The sequence below is a fragment of the Aspergillus nidulans genome, chromosome I, assembly GCF_000011425.1.
Source record: "Aspergillus nidulans FGSC A4 chromosome I".
Taxonomy (NCBI): Eukaryota; Fungi; Ascomycota; class Eurotiomycetes; order Eurotiales; family Aspergillaceae; genus Aspergillus; species Aspergillus nidulans.
In genome coordinates this window covers 374,790-397,569 of record NC_066257.1, presented here as the reverse complement: position 1 = coordinate 397,569, position 22,780 = coordinate 374,790, and the positions used below count along the sequence as shown (strand labels likewise).

General features: G+C 50.5%; 7 protein-coding genes across 7 annotated transcripts, besides 1 other annotated feature; 4 read left to right on the top strand and 3 right to left on the bottom strand.

Moving 5' to 3' along the window:
• Positions 1-22,780: part of a sequence feature (contig 1.107 303..444822(-1)) that runs on past both edges of the window.
• Positions 427-2,726, top strand: ANIA_06369 (putative ABC transporter; the record flags this gene model as incomplete). Its single annotated transcript, XM_658881.1, has 9 exons — positions 427-625; positions 706-946; positions 1,001-1,228; positions 1,383-1,753; positions 1,800-1,879; positions 1,929-2,082; positions 2,167-2,444; positions 2,515-2,600; positions 2,684-2,726. The coding sequence occupies 9 exons, from the start codon at positions 427-429 to the stop codon at positions 2,724-2,726; spliced, it is 1,680 nt and encodes a 559-aa protein (XP_663973.1).
• On the bottom strand, positions 4,442-6,774 carry ANIA_06370 (uncharacterized protein; the record flags this gene model as incomplete). Its single annotated transcript, XM_658882.2, has 1 exon — positions 4,442-6,774. One exon carries the CDS (start codon positions 6,772-6,774, stop codon positions 4,858-4,860), a length of 1,917 nt encoding a protein of 638 aa, XP_663974.1. The 3' UTR covers positions 4,442-4,857.
• On the top strand, positions 10,626-12,380 carry ANIA_06371 (uncharacterized protein). Its single transcript, XM_658883.2, has 2 exons — positions 10,626-10,672; positions 10,802-12,380. The coding sequence occupies exon 2, from the start codon at positions 10,934-10,936 to the stop codon at positions 12,095-12,097; it is 1,164 nt and encodes a 387-aa protein (XP_663975.1). The 5' UTR covers positions 10,626-10,672; positions 10,802-10,933; the 3' UTR covers positions 12,098-12,380.
• Positions 12,656-14,281, bottom strand: ANIA_06372 (uncharacterized protein; the record flags this gene model as incomplete). The annotated part of the gene is made up of 1 exon (XM_658884.1): positions 12,656-14,281. The coding sequence occupies one exon, from the start codon at positions 14,279-14,281 to the stop codon at positions 12,656-12,658; it is 1,626 nt and encodes a 541-aa protein (XP_663976.1).
• Positions 15,549-16,980, top strand: ANIA_06373 (uncharacterized protein; the record flags this gene model as incomplete). Its single annotated transcript, XM_658885.1, has 8 exons — positions 15,549-15,612; positions 15,661-15,736; positions 15,788-15,850; positions 15,910-16,189; positions 16,243-16,282; positions 16,332-16,372; positions 16,473-16,627; positions 16,680-16,980. The coding sequence occupies 8 exons, from the start codon at positions 15,549-15,551 to the stop codon at positions 16,978-16,980; spliced, it is 1,020 nt and encodes a 339-aa protein (XP_663977.1).
• dbp9 (ATP-dependent DNA/RNA helicase) lies at positions 17,485-19,480 on the top strand (the record flags this gene model as incomplete). The annotated part of the gene is made up of 4 exons (XM_658886.1): positions 17,485-17,692; positions 17,741-17,817; positions 17,874-18,352; positions 18,412-19,480. 4 exons carry the CDS (start codon positions 17,485-17,487, stop codon positions 19,478-19,480), a joined length of 1,833 nt encoding a protein of 610 aa, XP_663978.1.
• Positions 19,666-22,642, bottom strand: ANIA_06375 (uncharacterized protein; the record flags this gene model as incomplete). The annotated part of the gene is made up of 4 exons (XM_658887.2): positions 19,666-21,386; positions 21,466-21,596; positions 21,681-22,431; positions 22,533-22,642. 4 exons carry the CDS (start codon positions 22,640-22,642, stop codon positions 19,733-19,735), a joined length of 2,646 nt encoding a protein of 881 aa, XP_663979.1. The 3' UTR covers positions 19,666-19,732.

Here is a 22,780-nt window from a genome sequence, read left to right as displayed (position 1 = left end):
ATCTCTCGCGGGGTTTAGGGCTGATTGTCACTGCCTCAGCTTTCAGGCGCTACGGGCACTCGGGGACCAAACTGAATCAACTTCTCGGGACCAAGTCCCACCCTTACGCCTCGCTGAACTCCTGGCTCGCCCCTACTCCGTCCAGTCCCTGTCGCCGTTTATGAATTTCGCCGTTTATGAAATTTATTTCCTACTCAAGTAAGAAGGGGTGCCTAGTCCCCGTTACACGGCAGATAAAATGGATCTCCCCTGGTCCCTGCGAACTAGTACACGACTGGAATTTCAAGGTTTCTTTACTCTGTACTCGAATTCGAGTCAAATGCGTGGACATCGACGCTTGCAAGGCCTGTTTTCATCAAGGACAAACATCTGCCCTGAATTTCTATAATCCTCCCACTATCAATTGCGCCCCGCTCGAGCAGAATCATGGCATGCAGCTCCAGTTCTTCCAGTAGCGACGGGCTGAATGCTCCCGATGTGGAACAAAACGCGGGCAGCCATGACTTTCTCATGAACCATTCTGTCCAGAGTTTCTCTTGGAGTGATCTCACTGTGTCAGTCAGAGACCGAAGAACCAAACAGCCCTTGAACCTGATTGAGAGTGTCAGTGGGAGCGTGCAGCAAGGTTCGTTTTCGCCGCATCTGCAAGACACGGGACAAAGCGCGCCAGAACGGTGTTGACGCTGTATACCTAACATTGCATAGGGGAGCTTGTCGCGCTTATGGGCCCCTCGGGCTGCGGCAAAACAACGCTTCTGAACGTCCTCGCACGTCGTGCTGCATCATCGGGCGCTAAATCCTCCGGACATTGTTATGTCAATGGTGGCGAGGTTGATAACGCAACGTTTGGCAGAATTACTTCGTATGTTGAGCAGGAGGATGCACTAATAGGGAGTTTAACTGTGCGAGAGACGTTGAAGTTTGCAGCGGATTTATCGTTACCGGGGTATGTGATTTCCGTTACAACTTAGAACTGACTAATGATTCTCTCAATGTTTAGGTTCGTAAGCAGGTCAGAGCGTGTTGAGAGGATACACACCCTTCTCGAATCTTTCGGTATCCAGAACCAGGCCTCTACGCTTGTCGGGACACCGATTAGGAAGGGCATCAGCGGCGGACAGAAGAGGCGAGTCAGTGTTGCCAGTCAGCTCATCACCTGTCCCAAAATACTGTTTCTCGACGAGCCCACGAGCGGACTTGACTCAACTGCGAGCTATGAAGTTATTTCGTATGTTAGGAAGCTGGCGCGGGCTAATAAGGTTGGTTAAATGCTTTTGCTGGCCAGTGCAATACTAACTTGCGAAGCTCATCATCATAGCTAGCATCCATCAGCCATCGACGGCGACATTCCAACTGTTTGATAAGCTCTTGCTCCTTTCCAGTGGAAAAACCTGTTACTATGGCCCTGTTAAGCAGGTTCCATCGTACTTTGGAAGTATTGGATATCCCATCCCTCCCCAGACAAATCCAGCCGAGTTCATTCTCGACATCGTCAGCTCAGACTTTATGTCAGAAAAAAATTCCATGAGGAATGATGTGGAGGCAATTCAGTCTGCCTGGTCGCAATCTCCAGAAAGCAGTCGGCTTAAGCAGCAGAGAACTGAGTTCGCTGAGAAAGGGAGCAGGAGGGTTGTCGTGGATGAGGCCAGTCGCCCTGGTCTGTTGAGTATCACCATATCACTCTTGCATCGCTTGCTCATCAAGAGCTATCGCGATGTCGTAGCGTACGGCATCCGTATAGTCATGTATATGGGTACGTTCAGCAGCCACATAATATTTAAATATATTAACATGTGCAGGTTTGGCGATCATGATGGGTACTGTCTGGCTACGTTTGGGGACGGAGCAGGAGTATATCCAGCCTTTCATCAATGCAATTGTGCGTTGGCAGCCCTACCCTTAGTACAACTCAGCTAACAAGTATCCAGTTCTTTGGATCAGCCTTCATGAGTTTTATGGCCGTCGCCTACGTCCCAGCGTACCTTGAAGACCGCGCAACTTTCACAAAAGAGCGCGCAAATGGTCTTTACGGCGCTCTTCCATTTATTATCTCAAACTTCATTATTGGTCTTCCATTCCTCTGTACGTCTGCTCAGCGCCCACAAATCCCCAGACCTATCCGTCTGTCCACCCAAAGTCCTCCTCGCTAACACAGAAACCCTATAGTCCTGATTTCAATCCTCTTCTCCATCGTCTCTTACTGGCTCTCCAATTTCCGCCCTAGCGCCCCAGCCTTCTTCACCTGGGTAATGTGGCTTTTTCTCGACCTCGTTGCAGCCGAATCCCTCGTCGTCCTTGTGACGTCTATATTCCCGAACTTCGTGATAGCACTTGCCCTCGTTGCATTCGCCAATGGTCTCTGGATGAGCGTGGGTGGGTTCCTGGTGTCGCCGAATATTCTCAATCCGTTCTGGAAGTATGTTTTTCACTACATCGATTACCAGGTACGTATCTCTCTTCTCTCGCCCTGGTGTAGCGCAGAATTGACGCGTTCTTCTCTGGGTCTTGCAACAGGCCTACGTCTTTCAGGGAATGATGGTCAACGAGTTCGCCGAGCGAATCTACTCCTGTGCTTCTAACGGGTCCGAATGCAACTGCATGTATGTCACCGATCTCGCAGATCAGTGCCAGATTCGCGGTACAGGAGTGCTAGAGGGTTACGGGTATGCTACTGGACGAACAGGCAAATGGGTTGGGATCCTGCTGGGGATTATCGCAGGCTATAGGGTATTAGGATATATTGTGTTGGTTTTGAGGAGATCATAAACTTACCTCCTATTTATCGAGGATGGGTAGGATGGGTGTGTGTTATAGGACGACGAAGGTTGTGATATATGTTTTGTATATTCTCTCATAGACTATATTTGTTTGGGGTTGGGGCTTTGTGGGGTTGGCTGTACATATAATTTGAGATGGGAGTATGTTGCAATCTGAATGTGGTTGAGGCAGTGGTTATTTTATACTATAAAGCTGGAGGCTCACGCTAGATTCAGAATTACACTGAAGGACTGTGTCTTCTTTCCCCTTCACTACATGCAATCATTATATGTGCAAACCGACCACTAGGTACCATAATGAAAATAATCACGGCACCTCCTCTCCACATACAACGCGCCACAACTACAAGGCAAAAGCAACCAAAATCGATCCATGTGGTTTCTCTTTCGGTTGGGCGGATGGTTAGCTAGGTACTTAGAGTATTGACCTTTCTATTTTACTGTCAGCTCACATTCAATTCGCATGATGACCTCAAGCAAGAGGGATAAAGGCTATCTATATCCTCCTTTCTCCCGTATGAGGAGCAGCCCTGGAGCTGTAATGCGCCTTAGCCTATTCCAGTCTAGGATCCAACCCAGCTTTCATACGGTCCAGTTCTAAGTAGGTATATCATTGCTCAAAGGTAGATGCTGCCGTCAATGCTCCACGCTCCTGACAGCTCCCTGCCTTTCCAGATGGCAGGAGATAGCAGCTTCTTATTCGGTCGCCGACTCATCGCACCTTTTCTTTGAGCTTAAAGTAGTTCAAATACAGCTACTTTGCTAGAATCGAAAGCGCTGCTAATGCCGTTCTGCCGAAGGGTCTTTCTGTGCTGTATTGCCGAAAGTGAGCTTCGAGAAAGCAAATTGCCGTTCTTGAATTCCGGCGTTCTGATGTTTCGTACTTTGGTCAAGATAGAGATACTTGGTATGACTCTTCGTGGGCGGTTCACTACGGAAAGAATATTACGGATGAGGAAACCAAAAGGTCGGGTAAATTGCACGTCTATGATGGTATAAGTATGAGAGTGGCCCGCGAAGGGTTGTAAGATCGACAAGGTTGTCGGGGCGTGGATTATAAAGAATATAGGAGACAGACGAAGTTGATACAATATGAAATACATGAAATGGCGTAACGTCAGACAGTGTTGGTTCGGCCAACACATCTGACTACAAGATAGGTAATAATCTAGGCAAAACGTGGATGCGTATGGGGAATTAACGAGTAGAAACAGAAGCAAGAATCGAGATGGAAGTAACCTGAAGAGAAATAGATGCATATTGCTAACCAAGAACAAGAACAAAAAAAAACAAGGGGTATATCTTTTCATCCAGCTCCCGGCTCATTTCTTCAAAGATGCTGACTGACCATAACGGAGGAACGCAAACAAACGATGAAGAGACAAGTTGGGTTATTCAGAAGAAAATTATACAGACAGGTAAATGCAGGTATATCGAGCATATAACATAGTAGCATGCACACAGACATAAAACATAACCGTATCCATAAACATAAACTTGGCATGGCAGGACATGAGAGACATGAGCATCAACTAAACATCAGGCGTGAGGTGGATCGTTGCAGGTCATGAAGAATCATACAATCATGTTGAACATGACAGACGTTATGCTGAAACCCGCTGTCTTTTTTTCATAGCGGAGGGATGATCGAGTCAATGCTCAGAACAGAAATCGAGGAAACCTCCCAATTCAAAAGCCAGTCTTTTTGTACCCAAAAACCATCAAACTTTTGCTGTCCCAAGGAATATAAGAACGGAAAAATTCCAACGTCTAGTTGCCTTGTCTCAAGCTTTCTGTCCAAAATTTACCCACACCGAGAATCATGGTATCGAACAATTGCAGGCGTACTGTTTGCTGCGACTGTCCTTCCTTAAGTTCTTGGGCAGGATTTTGATCAGGCAACGGAGCTAGGTACTGATGCGTCTCTTCGCACGGTCCCCTGCTTGTTGTCCCCAAATATCCAATCACAAGAACAAATGTACTAAACAGGCGAAACGCACTGTCTGCCTTTCATCATTCTTCGCCAAGATTCCAGATAGGGCTTGGATCGAACCAAAAAGCCAGGAATCGATGCAACAGACTAGTAACGAGGAGGAGCGTAGGTTGACCGACTAGAGCGGCGGCTGGCGCGATCGGACTTGCGGTCGCCCTTCCTGGAACCACCACTGGCAGTTGTATACTCGGAACCACCCGTCAAGTACTTCTTTGGACGCTTGCCCTCGATATTCAATTCAACAGCTCCAGTTTGGCCACTTCGCACACTGATCCGCTTCCCTCCCAGAGATTCCTGAGTGAAGTTCATGGTAACCCCATTTAGCGTCATGACAATGTTGTCATCATCTTCGGCGCGGGTCGTGGTCAATGCACCGCTCCCAGGTCGAGTACGAGCATCGCTACCGCTACCACGGCTGCTGGCGGACCGGCTCTTCTGGCTTCCACTATCGCTTGCAGCCTGAGAGTTCGCTTTGGCCTTGAGCAGGGCGTCACTCAAACTCATTGAAGGGGCCGCGGCCTTGCTAGACTGAGATGCCTGGTATTCCTCTGCACCCCCCACCTTCTCTTCTATTTCATCAGGCGGGCCGTAATCATACACTTTAGGCCTCCGCCGACGGGTAGAGTGCTCCACAGCAACTCGGGCTGCGGATCGGGACGAATCATGATAGACTGAAGGACGTCTGAGACTCCGGTTCCGCTCAGGGATAATAGTTCCTCCACCCGATCCTCGGTTGTATCCATACTCGGAGAGAACATCCTGAAGTTCGGTGAAGTCGAGAGAACGCGACCCGCGACGCTCTGACACGATGGAGGGGGCAGTAGCTGACTTGTGGTGTAGCCCGGGCCGTTTCTGGATGATCTGAGGTGGAGGGGCCCTTTGCTTGAGTGGCGGCCGTGGCATCGATCGGTAGTATTCGTCTTCCCCACGATCAAGTGAATGAGACGGGTGCCGTGGCCGTGCTTGACGGGGCGGTCCGGGAGGTGGGGGAGGTGGGGATGGTTCCATCAACTCGCCCTCCACATCCTCTTCCTCTTCTTCCTCCTCTTCCTCAGAAGTATCATAGTCGATCGCGGGGGGCTCAAATATGGACGGTCGGGGCTGGCGGTGCTCCCTAGGCCGAGACATTGAACGATCCATACGTTCGGGCGGGCTTGTGGCATCTGGATAGGGATAAAATGGCGGCTGTTGGTATACGGAAGGAGCGGGAGAATAGGCAGGGGAGTTTGCATAAGCCGAGGAGGAAAGAGGCGGGCCATGGTCATATCGGCCAACCGGAGAGCTACTGTACATGATCCCGTTCATGGAAGGCATCATCCCATTGAAGCTCACGGGCCTGTTATTCGCATGGTAGGAGTTCGACCGGGCAGACCGACCATGAGGCCGGGTACTGGATGAGACAACAACGGCTGCCGGAGCGTAACGCGACGTCTGGGACGACGGCGGTGGGTAATCGTAGGAAGACGCTTGCGATGAGTAATATTGGTACTCTCTTGGTCGGGACTCAGCGTGCGCTGGGTGATACACACTCTGCTCGGGGTCCCAGTTGTTGCTAGGATAGTGCCTAGTATACGTTCGTTCATGTCGGTGGGATACCGACGGTGACCGTGGAAGATGGACCGGCGGATAGCCGGCCGAGTAAGGGCCCGCATGCATTCTGTCCTCCCGTGATGGATGGGCGCTACGATCTCGTGGCCGTTCTTTTGTTCTTGAACGAACTCGTTCAAGATCAGTCTTTTTGTGCGATGTATCGACCTTAAGAGGGGCGGGAGGATGTCTCGAGCCCGACGGGGCGGATTGGGTGCTGTTGACCGTCGCAGCGGTGCGGCTAGAGTAACCCGAGTCACTGGCAGCCTCGACGAAGGGCACCCTGGCCGACTTCTTCAAGTCAGACTTGGAGCGTTTGGCAGTGACGTTGGCGAATTGACGGGTTTCAGGGAGACTGACATGAGCGTCCTCATCATATTCCTCGACCGAGGCGGCGAGAGGAGCTTTCCTGGACATGACTTTTTGGCGGCGGCCAAGGCCCGAGTTGGGTCCCCAAGCGGGAGGGGGTGCTGGCTTTGGTGAAGGCACTGTGGATGACGTGAAACGTGTTGACCCAACAGGGCTTCGGGGGGTTTTGGTCACTCACAGCAGCTAGCGCTGCTGCTGCTCATCCAAATGAGTCAAAGAAAAAAATTTTCTTCCTCCCCGATCCTCTTGTCTCTTTTTCCTTTTTTTCCCCAACTGATGCCCACTTGATAATTTCTCCCCCCTTCTGGCTGGAAAGTTTCAATCTAGAAATCCACTCCTTGAGACGAGTCGCAAAAGCACAGCCCACAAGTGCAGATCAGCAAGTTAGGCGTGGATGAAGAGGGCGTCTAGATCGTTGATTGTCAGCGATGAGCAGTGGATGCAGAGCCGTCCATAGATAGCAGTAACTCCATCGAAAAAAGAAAAATAAGAGAGGTGTTTGGTCAAGAGGAGTTGGCGCAGGACTAGCGACGAAGTGGGTGGTAGGAGAGAATCGGGTGGGAGCGAACAGACAAGACAGGAACCAATCCACCAACGGATCAGGCGAAAGGGAAAGAAGAGCGAGGAAGCGCGCTTATTCTGCAGAAGTCGGCTGGCAGACGGTGAGTGGAGGGCTAGAAAGAGGAAAAAGTCGAAATGCTGCAGCAGAGTGTAACCGGCGACGGTTGTTGGAGGGGTTTTGGGAGACTGAGACTGGATCTGGGCCTGACAGAGGGGAAGATACAGGGCCCGGTGGGGTTCGGTGTGGAGATGGGATGAAGGAAGAATGCGAGAAGACGAGAGAGGATGGCAGCAGTAATAAAAGGCACCCAGTAGTGAGTTGTGCCGTTGGACGACTGGATAACTGGAGAAACGCAGACACGCAGAGAGGGGAAGCAGAGAAAAAGCGAGGCGGAAAGGGCACGCGCAGATATGCCAGACTTTTTAACTGCTCGCACTCCAGCCGGAGTAATAATATTTTCTCTATTTCGTCGTGTCTCTATCCCTTGCCGGGTCAAATCCTCGACTCGAGATGACGAATATGATTTTTCAAATTCTCTTCGAATTTTCGAAGAAACCCGGAAGACCGACCAAAGAGGTGGGGATGCACGCAGAGGCGAGTGGCTGTCGAGCGATGCCTGATCTGCCACTAACTGCCATGTCGGATCATCAGATGTTGGACGCTTCGCCGTCTCGCAATTACCTGCAGCTATATATACCTCCATGGTCGTGGTCGAATCGAAGCCGGCCTAACAGGCGGCTGTCATCCAGGCGTCCGTTTCTCAACAGGCAGATGCAGTTTCTCGTCTCGATATTCGTCTTGATATCCATCGTCGTGGATGGAACACCAACGGCCTAGGACACCATACCCCAGAAGGGTGTGGCCTTTACGGCCAACGCGAGTGGCATTACTCCACCACAAAACGCACGTCTGACAGGCCCTGCCGTTGCAGGCACGAACTTGCGACGCAAGGAGTCACCGACTCAGCCGCCTCAAGGGTCACCAGTCTCCCGGCCATAACTCGGAATCGGCCATGGACGGCGTCCAAGATGGACGCCACCCTTCAGAAACCGTCATTTACTGAGCAATGGCCCCATTTTTCCCGTTCTTCCCCGTTCATCCTCGTTCATCTGGAGACGCGAACAGTGGGTGCTACAACAGCATACCGGCCCGTCTAGTGATGAACTATAACTCGAGAACAGTTTTCTATGAAGATTGTGAAACGTTTCCGACAGCTCGTGCTCCAGCTGATGATAGGAACATGTGACGAGTCAGGAAACCGAAAACGTTTATACTCCATCTTCAATGCCACCTTGCTGCTCTTATAAAGTTTACCACCAGCAAGAGCGCGTATGGATGCTAGAGTTCTTTCACGGTTACGCGAATCTGACTGAGATGGTATAGAGTAGGTTCTACTAGGTAGGTTTCCAGCAGAAAGTATGCGTTCTGGTCCTGGCAAGTCTAATGCACGTAACTGCGGAGCTTCTCGGAGATATGAATGCAAGTATATCTGAGTGCACGGCGCTGCAAGATTTAACCATCACAGACGGATTGTATGTGTGTATGTGGTTAATTACGGATGATACAGTAGATGAAATATAGATGGGGCGTGGAATTACCGATACCCCGCTGGATCAACAGATCCAGCACGGCTCGTGGATCTGAGCTGAGACCAACCATGGAACAGTTTGGACGAACCTTGTTTATTCTACTCCAGACGCCGTTCTTACCTCAACCTCATTGTTTTGGCGGTTGTCTCTACTGTTGGATTGCTTGCCTCGCTGTTCCCTCTCTTCGACTCCTGGTCTCCGTTTTCTTTTTTTCTCAGGGAGACCGCCAACACAGACAGCATCACCAGATCAGCCTCGAGTCAAGATCCGCCACTCCAGCCTCCGGTACTGTCGCCCGCTGGCTGCCCAACCTTATTGATATGCACGACTGACTGTTGCGGCCCAATAACATTTGCCTCCACCATAGTGACTGCAAGTGGAGGAGATTCGGTGAAGCGGCCCCATAGAAGTCGGAGAAGAACGCTAGAAAATTCTTACCCGATGCTGCTCGTGAATTGCTCCGACCATGTCGGATCTCCCTTTATTTGTTCACTGATGACAGGGGATGCTTGCTCGCTGGATTACACCGCATTTGATTGTGGGAAGCCTCCTATGGGCGCTGAACGTCCCTTTTTTTGCCTCGCGAGGGCGACAAATACGGTTCTCGTCATAGAGCCAGAGTCGGACTGAATCCTACAGTGTAAGCTGAGTTTACGAGACAAGGACATGTCGGAGTGCTCTTAGTAGCTCGTCATGGGGCGAATTACAACAGCGAAGGGACGACTGTCCTGATAGGCGGTGGTCCCCCTCTGAGGCTGATACTGATTTGGCAGCTCTCAGCACCCATTAGTGTCTTTACGTCACTCGATCTCAACAATTCGATTATTTACGAAGCATGACAGACTCAGATATTGACGATTCAATGGATGTTTTTTTTTTCTCGTTTTTTTCTCTTGCTCATTTTGAATGCTACGTGCTCAGCTTGTCCATGATCCTTCTTCCATGCTCACTGGATTTCTGCCCAATACCCACCAAACAGGTGTCGACGTGACTCACGCCTCTGTACTCTGAGTCTCGTTGTCTGTCAGTATGGCCACTCAATATTGACGAGGCTTATACCCCCGTGCCGCAGTGCGACATGGCTCCCTGTCTCATGCCATCTCCCGACCCGCTGAGCGGGACGAGCCTTACGTCGTTGCTTAGAGGCCCTTCGCATCAGACATCTATCTGATCATCTCCGTCTTGTCAGCGCTGAGTATCGAGCATGCGATGCGGAGACTCCGCCTCCACATCCTCATGGGCATGTACTCGAATATTACCCTTGAAAGCAATGTCGAGGCTTATCTTTCTTTTCTGCTCCGTACAAGTCGAGCTTGATATGGATGCGGTGCAACGCTCAACGTCGCAGGATATGATTCGATTTTGGCCTATACTAAGATGCATCGTCAATACTCCATGTAGCAATGCTTACGGGTAGCAATTACTGGTAGCAATTATTGGAGAGCGCATCCTGGTATCGACTTAAGACAAGATTTTGTCGGTGAAGAGAATATCATTGAATTTCTCACTCGGAATCTCATGTAACTGTGCTGCCGGGGCTTAGTATAAGTGTACAATGTGAGGAACGCTCATGATTCATGTAAATAGTAGTATGCCTTAGGCACCAACCGCCTTTAAAGTTAGACAAGATTGGGCTAACTACGGCGATAAGAGTGATGAGTCAGCGGTTACCCCGGCCACGGCCAGGCCCAAACAAAGCGTCATCCCAGCCTCTCCATTTCTCCAACCACCGCATTTTTGGGCCGAGCCACGATCTCACGATCGCTCTGACTGCATTCTTTCGATCTCTATCTAAGTGTACGCTCGTTTTGTGTCACTGAAATTGTCGTTGAGAAACTTACTGAAGCAGGAGTCGTCAATCCGGTCCTAAATTCGGTTGTCTAGTCAACTCTACTGAAGTATACTAACCGGGCTGGATTCAAAGGTGCAAATTACGACCGGCAAACTCCATCTTCAATACTTGTCAACTGCATTTACGAGATATAACGCCTGGTCTGCTGTCAACTAAGCTTAGAGGCACGTCTTGGGCTACGTGCTCTTGACAGCTCTATCCACCATGCCTCCAGCCCAGCATGCGGGGTGGTTCCCCAGCATTCTTGGTCGATCCATTCTCAGCAGCACGATGCGCATCCACCAGAGCCTCCAGCAAGACTCAAAGAGCGACGATGCCTTCACACCGACCCCTGTTGATAAAACCCACACGCTCGTTGCGCGGGCGGACAAAACATACCACCCGGGCGAAGGCTCTATAAACCCAAACAACATCAATATGCGTGGCTTATATGCATTATTCGCAATTCTGGGCGCAGGTTTGGTTCTGGCATCCATTTGGTTCTTCTTCTGGGCCAAGGATGGTGGGTTCGTCTGGAAGGAAGGCGACTGGGAGGAATACAAGTCAACTGTTCTGCGACGAAAAGGCCCTGACGGCCGAACACTCAGTAATGCCACCCGAAGCACAAGACTCGGCGGTGGCAGCATCAATGGGAAGAGCTTCTTCGGCGAGGACGACGGATACACCGTTGCCGACACGGCACCGACATACAGCGATGAAACGGCCACAACAATCACTGAGAAGGGACCGAAGCGCAAGCGCAACCTCCGCGATAAGTTCCGACGCAAGCGGAATGAAAAGTATGAAGGCGAAGTTGACGAAGACGTCCGCGCTTACCGCAAGGAAAAACCAGCCCAAATCGGCGGCATCAACCGCGAAGCCGACGGCACTTATTACGGTAGTGACTATGATACTTCTGCGCCTCCGACCCAATATAACCAGAGTGAGATGAGTGAAGTCCGTGATTATGCGTATGAGCCGGCGCGTCACAGTCAGGGCCGCCGTGACTTTTCCTTTGTCGCGGGAACCGAGGAAACAATGTCTCAGACCACAACAGAGCGTATGCTTCGTGAGCCTTCTGCCCGCAGACACAATCGCCGCCGCGAAAGACGCAGTCGACCACCTCCCACCTCGTCCTCGCGACAAAGCAGTCCGCGTAAGCGCGAGTCGCGCGGTCACTACACTGAACCGCTTGATTTCTCGTCCAACTCCCAATCTCGCTCCGATTATCAGTACTCGAATGTTGGCACAGAAGAAGAAGACCTTGGGACCATCAGCTACCATCATCCCATACCCGGTCTGAGTAAGGGCTACCGACGTGATGGGGCGCGTAGCAGACGGCGGGATAGTTTGAGTGATAGTGATGGTGACGAGACGAGGTATTCATGACGAGGAGGAAATGATTGTAAATACTGCCGACCTCCTACGGATACAGGACATCGGGACTTTGAAACTTATGAGTTCATGGGACAATGGAATGAATTGGGATCAGGTTACGAGAACGAGTTTATACCTTGGCGTTGCGTTTTGCTCTTGTTTACGTGATTAATGATGAATATGGACACGATGAAAGCTGGAAAGGAACAAGCCTGCTATTGTATTTTCTTTATCGCACCACAAGCTAGCCGTGTTATGCTATTGCCGTAACTAGTTAAATATACACACATCAATATCTCGTTGAAGGCCCCCATTGGTATATGATTATCCTTGGTGTTACTCGAAAATGTCAAAATTTTAAAACCATGTGTTGTGTAATACATAAAGGCCTGCATCACAAGGATGAGAAGCGAGCGAGTTGGATCCGAAAACAGAAGCGCTCTAACACTGAAGTCCAGTTTGATATGCTTGTGCATGCTACGCAGATAATCAAAGGCAAAACAGTTGAGAAAGACGAGAAATTGTAGGAAGGACATGACTGTAGATAAGGAAATCGAAGGGAAGGGCCGATTATGGCCTCGAGTAACGCCGTGGACCGAGCTTCGGGGCTGAGACCCGTGGCGACGATACCAGGGACTGTGAAGATGCCTTCTTCAGGTGTCTTCCCTGGCCATTGGCATAACCCACAAAGGTATCAGCGTCGCCGTCATCGGCATTGTTTAGATAGGAATTATCAGATGACGGCGCCTGCGCCGTTTCATCAGAGAACCACCAATCAAGGATAAGCTGGCTAATCTCATACTCGCGCAAGCCCTGCGCGCGAAGTGATTGCCAACGCGGGGAGCGTTGCAGGTGCCATATACCTATTGACGAGATACGGAGCTGGTGGAGCATCCATTTGTTTATGAACTCGTTAGAGCGGATCGAGGATGTTTGTTGGAGTGCCTGGGAGAATTGGAAGCGTCTCAACGGCGACTGGTCAGCCGTGCCGCTGTTGGGTTCAAGAGGAATAGGGTAGTCTTGATCTAAACTCGAAACTTGGGACTCTCCTGAAAACACGAAGTACTCGTCAAGGGGGAGTCTTAATGGGCCTGTCTCTGGTGCCCATAAGGTATCATCGACGTAGTGCTGGTATATATTAAGGGCTGAGAGGTCCTCATAGTCGAATCCGCGATGTCCTTCTTCGAGACAGATCGCGTGCAAAGAGACCACATCCATTTGGGCATTGTTTAGCTCCTTCCAGATTCTGGCTCTTTCTTCATCATATGTCTTCAGGAAATATTTTGAGTCCTCGTCTTCCATGGACAACTTATACTGTAGCCTTTGGGCTTGTCTTTCAGTGGTAAAAAACCATTCCGAGTCAAGATCGGCAAGGCGCTCTTGAAGAATACGCTCGTCTCCTATGCGTGACAGATAAGCAGTTATACAATGCGGCAGTTCTCGGACGGCCGCATCATCATCTGAGACTGGACTCCAAGTTCTAGTGCCGGGTTGAAAATTCGGCTCAGGTCCCCAGTTTTGCGATCTCGTCAAGGACTCAATCGAAATAGAGAGCAAGTACTCTTGTTCTTCTAGTTCATCTTCCTCTTGCCGATAGCTATCCTCCAGTCTCAAATAGTCTTCCGTGGCAACTTGCAGAAGTTGATACTCTTCCATAATTGGCCCCGCTTCGGGAAGGTCCATGTCGGCGAAGAAGGAGTTGAGGTGTTTCATAAACCTTACTCTTAGCTCAAGCTCGTCCTCCCGCTTATACCTTAACGCCATACGGGACTGTCGAGCTCGCACTCTCTTGGCGGAGAGGTCGTTAAACTTTTCATATAGTTGCAAAAGTTCCGCCTCTCGAGTATTTCTTGAAGCCTCACTTTCTTCTTCAGTTGTTGGCGCGTGCTGTCTTACTTCATGGTGTCCTTCGTTAATTGCACGGTGGTTAGGGCTAGGTTGTGTTGGCGCAAAAGATCCGCGGTCAAGCGGATATTGTTCGGAGTCATGCGCTGGCTGGACGGGATTCCCCTGCGCATCGGAGGTGTTTATACAATGGTATGACCCATCGAGTTCGAGAGAGAGCCCTGGCGACGATAACGGCAATGGATGTTGGGGAGGAACATGTGACTCAGTGAACGACTGACCGCGTAAACTCTCGGATTTGGGCGTTGGATCGGTCCTGCTTCGGCGATTCTGCAGGGCAGCCAAATGCATTGTTAGCAATCGCACACTAGTGTACGTGTACAGGCGCAAGCTTGGAGTTCAAAGACGTTTGAGGTAACAGCCTTACCCAGCGTCGAGCTTTGGTTGCCCTGGAACGCCAGTAATGCCGGAATGCATTCTCGAGGGCCTTAAATTCGACCATCCGCCTGTGTGGCCCCATAGGCCTTCACCGTAGAGTGGCGGACTCACCGTACACCAGGGGGCGAGCCCACGTGAAGCAAAAGACGCTAAGCACGGAGATCTCCTAGGGGGTGGCTCAGAGTCGGCGATGGACGGCATCGAGGTGTTAACTAAAACGATAGCAGGACAAACCCAATCTCCGCGGCGAGTGTCTGCTGTTATCGAAAGCAATAATCAGGCTGAAATTAACAACCCAACGCCCCGAGCATAAATAAAGCCAATAATAGCGAATAGTGTTGCATTTATGATGCACAAAAATGAATGCGACTTGCTGCGTAACCCGAGCGACTGGAATGAGACACGTCGTTTGGCTGCCCTGCAACTCGAATGCCGAAAAAGTCAGAGGCTTCTATAGGCGGGAGAAATAGCCATTCACATATTCGAGGAGGTCCGTCGAGGACTATTAACGAGCCAGGATCCAAAGATGGAAACGTCGCAAGGTGTTGGCCGTCTCATATCGCGAAACACGGGAGGAGCCGACGAGGCCGACAAGGCCGAGCAGTTCAGAGTATCAGCACGAGGATGACGACAGGTTGCAGCGAACCAAGAAGAAGGAAGCGAAATGACTCCCACAACGATCCGAGAACCCGAGATGAGTGAGAGGGATGGAGGGAAGCGGAAGAAGTAAGTCGTGGGGAGAACTCCGCCTGGTTGGATCGCGCCGGGCCTAGCGCAGGCAATGGTGATTTAATCCCAGCACTTCCACCCTCCATAATCTCCCGATGGAACCAGTCGTCGACGAGCTGCAGATTGCTTTGATCGAGCTGAGAGGAGAAGGCCAGTGTCATGTGCTTGGACAACTCAAGGACATGCAGTTGCATCTTCGAAAGCGGGGGTCGACTGTCTTCAGAAGAGCCTCATCCTGACCCGTTCTGGCAGTCCATCTCTTTGCGAGCTGAAAACCAAACCAAGTTATAAGCAATGAGTCTGTCAGACGAGTCGGGCTCCTTTCCCGTCGTCAAAGTACGCCAACTTCATCCTGGGCCCAGTATCGGAAAGACGGAATCACGACGGAATCACGGCTCCTTGCAATTTGTTGGTCGGTTGGATTGTGAGACGTTAGGCGATTGCTCTAATTATGTCTGACGGTTACGACTCTGACCGCTCGGCCTACGCTGAGGAACCTCATCCCTATGCGCGAGGTAGGCACAGCCATTCTAATATGAACGACAGTGCTTACTCCATCTTAGGCGCGCGCCAGGGACGCCCCCACCACGCACAAGGCTATGATGTGCAAAGCCATTATGCTTACTATTCGAGCTCAAGGTCCGCCGATTAGAGAGCCATTCTTGTTGCTCTACTGATATTTGCCACTAGAGAGATACCACGACATGTGACGGTACCTGAGAACCCAACATCTTCAAGGGGCACGTCCGGCCAGTGAGTAACCTGAGGTTCACTTTGGTCATATCATGCTGATTCTCAAACTACGTATACAGCGAAGAAGAACCTCATTACATTTACTCCTCTGGGCGGTCCAACAGCCATATATACGACGAAGGTCATGAGCCTGGCTACGAAGCTCAGTTCATTCAATACGACCAGGAACCTGACTACGAAGATCAATTCGACGAGCGCGAGGAGACATCTCGCTATGGGAACGATTACCGCCTCGGAACTACCCGACGCAATACGAACACTCAGGTCGAGTATCCGCCACACACGGTACAACTTGGGCCTTATCGTGGCTCTTATCCTGAAGTGATGCCAACACCGGGAGTAAGCTTGACTCTCTCGCGAACTTTTGATCTATGCCTCTAATCGGCAAATAGCATCCCATGTCTCTGCCGTCACAGAGTGTCCTGGATCCGCGTGAGTCCCTTTCATTATCTAGGCAAAGGAAGTATATCTAATAGCTTAGGGTACATGGTTCAACCACCTCATTACTACCGAGAGGGTAAGGTATGTTTAATAGGGTTTTTGTTTTGTTTTGTTTCTTCGGCACCGATGCAATTTGAAACCCCATTTCACGCGCTCAATGTATCACAACTGACCAAACTAGGTCTTTTCGATCTTGTGGCACGAAAACGATGGGCGAGCCGGCGGGACCCTTGTCAGCAGAGGCCCGCTGTATCGAGGCCGCTTTGGGGAGCCAATTTACAGCACTATTCGCCGCATGGTAGTCTTTAGACAGTATGAGCAATGCTCATGGTGTTTGTAAGTGCCTGCTTGACGTCTCGTGTTCATACTAAACCTGACCATTGCTTAGCGCGATTACAACTTATCATGGCCGTGGCGTTGCGAAAAGAGGGGTGGACCCGGACAAGCATGCGATTGTACATATGAGAGGTACAACGCCAACTTTGGGCGTTGGGGAGCCGCGCATGGCCAAGGAGCCCCTGGAGGTGGTTCCAGAAAATCCGAGTGAGAATCTTGATTATATGTCGAGATTGAACTTCAGCAAGATCTATACCGTGGAGCATAATGTCAAAGTGCTTCCCATTGGCCGAATTTCATCAAGATCGATGACCAGGTTCCTCGAATACGCCAGATACGAACTCGCACTTTGATGTCTTTGAATTTTTGACTAAGTTTGCTCAACGCGTCTTGAGCTCCTCAACTTATACGTAGAGGAGCATGATAACCGGAATACGTTTCAACACAGTCCGCCAGAATACGTTTGCCACTTTCATATGACAGATTATTTGTGGGACAGTCACATCAGACCTAGTATGCTATACCCGGAGATACCATACGCTGCTATTCCATTACTGCGCTCTATTGCTTTCACTTTCTTTTTGTATCGGCATGTTTATAACAGTCATGCTTCATAGCATAACCTAGATTGACCCAGTGCTTGCAATGGAAATCAGTTATTTATGTCCACAGTAGTTGATATACTTCCAACGCTAATCCTAATGCAGTAACTATGGCACTGAGCCTGACTAAGTGGGGACACTAAAAATACTGCCGCGGGATTTCTCACCGCTCTGAAGATTTTCTGAATGCAAACTCACTCGACCTAAGAGTGCAACCTAGAAACATATTAATCCTTTCCGTCAAGAAGCAGAAAAATGAAGCGAAAGCTAGACGCAAACGACGTGCCCTCAACCGAGGCCAATGAGGCGGAAGAAGTGAAGGGTGCCGACAGAGACGAAGATTTCGAAACCCTCAATCTCGATCCTCGATTGCGCCAAGCCCTCGTTAAAGAGAAGTTCAGCAAACCCACGCCGGTACAAGCGAAAGCTATTCCCCTAGCTCTTGAAGGGAAAGATATATTAGGTATGCTGTGTGGTTGATGTGTGTTGTTGCGGTTACTGACAAGAGCAGCTCGCGCAAAGACTGGCTCCGGAAAGACAGCGGCATATGTCCTTCCTATCTTACAAACGATCCTTCAGAAAAAGGCGGTTTGTTGCTCCCCTCCATTTCTTTAGTAGCATGGATCTGTGCTAATGTTTTCTAGATCGACCCTTCCATGAAAGCGACCACTGGTCTGATTCTAGTCCCTACACGAGAGCTCGCGGAACAAGTCCAGAAGGTTATCACTACATTCGCTGCGTTCTGCGGCAAGGATGTTCGATCGGTCAATCTTACACAGAAGGTCTCGGATGCGGTTCAGAAAGCGATGCTTGCGGACTATCCTGACATTGTCGTATCAACGCCTGCTCGTGTCATTGCCAACCTGGGTACCTCGGCTCTATCCCTGGAGAACCTTACGCACCTCGTTATCGATGAGGCCGACTTGGTGCTTTCATACGGATATGAAGATGATATAAACGCTTTGTCGAAGGCTATTCCGCGGGGCGTACAGACGTTCCTGATGAGCGCAACTCTCACCGCGGAGGTGGATACACTGAAAGGATTGTTCTGTCGCAGTCCTGTGATTCTGAAGTTGGAGGACAAGGACGATCATGGTGCCGGTGTTAGCCAGTTCGTTGTCAAGTTAGTACACTCTAGTGATTTGAGAAGACTTTTGAGAAGAGCTAACAATTGCAATTCAGATGTGCGGAAGACGAAAAGTTCCTTCTCACGTATGTGATTTTCAAATTGCAGTTGATCAAGGGAAAAGTCATCATATTCGTTGGGGACATTGATCGAAGTTACCGCTTGAAGCTGTTTCTGGAGCAGTTTGGGATCAAGAGCTGCATCCTCAACTCCGAATTGCCCGTCAACTCGCGGATACACGTCGTTGAGGAATTCAACAAGGGTGTCTACGACATTATCATCGCCGCCGACGAACAAGAAGTCCTTGGAGTATCAAAATCAAGGAAGTCAAAAGACGCCACCGAAGGTGACGACGAGCTTCTGAGCGACGAAGATGAAGAAACATCCGCAAAAGCCGCCTCCACTCGCACCGACAAACGCCGCAAGCTCTCCTCAAAAGAAAAAGACTACGGCATCTCCCGCGGAATCGACTTCCAAAATGTTGCCTGCGTCCTCAATTTCGACCTCCCTACCTCCTCCAAATCCTACACTCACCGCATTGGCCGCACTGGCCGCGGCGGCAAAACAGGAATGGCCCTCTCCTTCGTCATTCCCGCCGACAAATACGGCAAGCACAAACCCACCTCCATCTCCTCCGCTAAACACGACGAAGCCGTTCTCGCCAAAATCATCAAGCGCCAGGCTAAACTCGGCCACGAGGTCAAACCATACCACTTCGACATGACACAGGTCGACGCATTCCGGTACCGGATGTCTGATGCTCTACGAGCCATCACTCGTCTTGCTATACAGGAAGCCCGCGCGCGCGAAATCCGTCAGGAACTCGTTAAATCTGAGAAGTTGAAGCGCCATTTTGAAGAGAATCCCGAGGAACTCCGGCAGCTGCGTCATGATGGGGAGCTCCGTGCTGCACGTATTCAGCCGCACTTGAAGCATATCCCGGAATATCTGATGCCGGCAAAGGGCAAGAAAGGGATCTCCAATGAGGACGTGGGCTTTGTGAGTTTAAGGAAGACGGGGCCTGAGAACCGGATTCGGAAGGCTAGAGATAGGAATCGTGGGAGGGGTAAGAAGCCCGGGAGGAAGATTGATCCGCTGAAGACGTTCAATCGGGGAAGGAAGTGATTACTTTTCTATGGATTATGTGCATGGAAGTTTGTATAATGGGTTCGGTCCGTGATAGAGTGCTTCCTAGAAGCAGAAAATCTGCACATGATATCATTACGTATATAGCAATCATATTTGAAACTGACTTGGCTCGTCACAATTAGTTTATCGTAAAAATTATATCTGATGAATCTATTTTGAGTACCGAAGCCTTGAGGGCGCTATATTTGAATCCTGTCGCATCTGAATCGAGGCGAGTATGTCAGCCATCTATAAGAACTTATTCCTTAACTCCTCGCCCAGTAGCCTGTCCCGAACGTCGCTCGTTAATTCTTCCAACCCAAAAGAGAAATGCACCCATTTTCCACGCCCGTCCTTCCTAGCCCGTAGCACCCGTTGCTGAACCTCCTTTGCGTCGTGCATTGTTTCGCGGAACCGCTCCAGCTCCTTTGCCCTCCGGTACTTTTGGCGCTCGAGTTCGACGTCCCACGTTTCAGTCGATACGTCGGATGCTGCAGGAGCGTGGATGGAGGACGCTAGGGACCGAGGGCTGGGAGCGTTTATGTTCGATGTCGAAGCTGCCCCGCTTAATGTGGCAAGTTCACTGTCTTGGAGGTGCGGGAGCCATCCGGGACCAAGACGAATCCATTCAATGTCTCGCCACGACCCGTTCCATTCAGGCCCTGTAGAGTACATCTCACCGTTTGGGCCGACGCCTTCCCAGTTGAGGGCTGGTATCCAGTCCGCACAGCCTTCGAGGTCCAACCATTTGAGGCAGTATGTAGCGCGCGACAGCCTACGCAATATACCTGCCGATTCGGCCCAATTATTCTCCATTGCGGAATATGAGTCGGTGCCGCCGTAGGAAAACGTAAGGGATCTGTGCGTTGGGTGTCTCACCCTGGCATTGATGGCGTTCGGTGTGACCATTGGGACGGGCCAGTGTGCGAGCGAGAGATGCGTAATGGTCGACAGGTGGGAAAGCAAGTTAATTAGTGAGTTCCAGCTTACTGTTGCCTTTTGAGGATGTGCCAAAGAGAGGTACTGTAGGTTTGTAAATCGTAGATGCGACAGCGGTTTTGAAATCGCACCAGCGGTACCAGAGGCTGCATCATTTTCATACTCGTCCTCCCAGGATAATGGGATGGCTTTAGTCGTACCATCCTGGGCTGAACCAGCGTTTCTCTTGGAAAGTATTAACTCGGCGAAGAGCTGCTTCAAGGATATCCATCTCCCTAATGCTCCACTGAGATCAAGACGTGTAACGTGAGAATTGCCATCAGCCAGTCGACCATGTTCCACGACGTCAACATCCGCCGTATTGTCAAACAACGGTTTGAGACCCCGCATACCCAGGGGCTGCATTCTAGCATAATAGGCAATATAGCTCAGCAATAGGACTTTAATATGCGTCGGCAGAAAGCCAAGAAACTGCCCATCGTAATCAACATGCCATGCCCAGTGCATAGCCATAGACTTCAGCACCGCATGGAGGAAGCTACTCCTCGCGGGAAACACTGATCCTGGGAGGCGCTCAAGGCGATGAAAAATCTTTGCCGTCTCAGCAGCATTCAACTCAGCATCCTCATCCTCCGCTGCGGAAGTATTTCCCGAAAGCCAGCTCTCTGGTGGCGGCGGACCAGGCGTCCTCCGCAATCGTCGCTGTCCGAGTCCGGTGCGTCGAGCATCAGGGCGGGGCCGCGGCGGCGGGGTTTCGGGGAGCTCGAGGACATTTCGCAAAGATGGATGAACGGATCGCGGTGTGACATATCGAGGGATGTTGCGATTTTTCTTGTCCAGTCCTGACGGCGAAAGCTGCGTCCGGCGCAAGTGGTCGATCAGGTCGTTCACTGAGGGTCGGTCTGGGGTGCGAAATCGATCATTCTGACTGTTGTGGGAGCTCGACGATAGGCTGTAATGAGGACTATTGGTTGGTTTTGCATATGTATTCTTATATTTCTTCGGCATATGGGTTAATAGGGCAGAAAAATAAAGAGAAAGACATCGATAGGGAAATGAAGACGGTGAGGGGTGAGCAATATAAGGCTAGAGCGGAGTCTACCACAGAGTCATCATGACTCAAGTCAGACAGATGCGCCCGGCCACGGTCGATAATGTCGACTCCCAAGGTTTTCTGGGATTATTGATTTGTACAAACTCTATAAGGCTAGATATTTTACAGTAAATTCGATGTCATTCGAATTCATAAATCGCGGACCCATGATTCATCCTTCATCTTCCCCTCACGCTTCCCACCTTCTTCCATCCACGTTTCTACCAGTCCTGCTTTAGGGTCCTCATCTGAGTGACCCCTTGACCGTCGTACTTCCAGGACGAGGTCCCTGACCTTCTTCGTGACTTCTTTGCGCAACTCGACGGCCTCGTCACCATACAGAAGCTCGTCGCTCAACGCACCAAGCGGAAGATCGCGCGTCTCAGGCGAAGCTAACTCGGCTTTGGCCTTGAGCTTCTGCCATCTCCTTCGCATCTCCCCAAATACTGCTTCAGTATCAACCTTCTGCCCGAAAGTTACACTAACTTCCTTCCCCGGCCGTGGGAGGAATCGTGGAAATTCGCGGCTCTCGTGCATGACCTGGTCGAAGCCCTCCAACCACATTGGAACAATGTCCGGGCATTCGCTGGCCTCCAGTATTAACCTCGCAACACCCCACTTAAAATATCGCATGGTCTTATTCGGTGACTGGTGGATCTTTCCTTCAGGGAAGATATGGACCCATGAGTAAGAGTTGCAGGAGTATGCGGATGGCGCGAGGTGCGAATCTTCACCATCTGTAGTGTAGGCCGTAGGGAGATCCGAAAACGGGTCGACGCAGACGTTCTGCAGGCTCCAGCTCTGGCGTTCAGGCTTCGCAAGGTGCGGTTCGGCGGGAAACGGGCCCTTTGACAGAAGTCGAATTGCCTGGGTCACGGCTGGTTGAGCAATGCCGCCGTGCTTAGAATGAGCGGATCTATGGGTAGGTAAGAGTTGACCCATTGAGAAGAAAAATGCCAATGGTCTAACTCGACGGTCAGTCAAGGGTGACATGGAGAGGCCGGTATCAAAGCATACCGGGCCTGATAGCATATATCATGACTGGCCATCCCCCATCTTCGGTTTGACGAAGATAGCCCGAAGTTATATTTCAACGGGAGAAAACCCCATACCAACGGATCATCCATACTGTCGAAAATCGGTCAGTATTTGGTAGGCTAGGAATCGATTGGCCTCGGCGTCGAGGCGCACTGTACGTACGTACACGCTAATATGGTTGGAGACTATCATCGGATGCATTGTTAGTAAGTTCAACACAGCGAAAC

Excerpts from the sequence above, each read along its gene's own strand:
- ANIA_06371 (XM_658883.2), top strand. The coding sequence starts at position 10,934 with ATGCCTCCAGCCCAGCATGCGGGGTGGTTCCCCAGCATTCTTGGTCGA.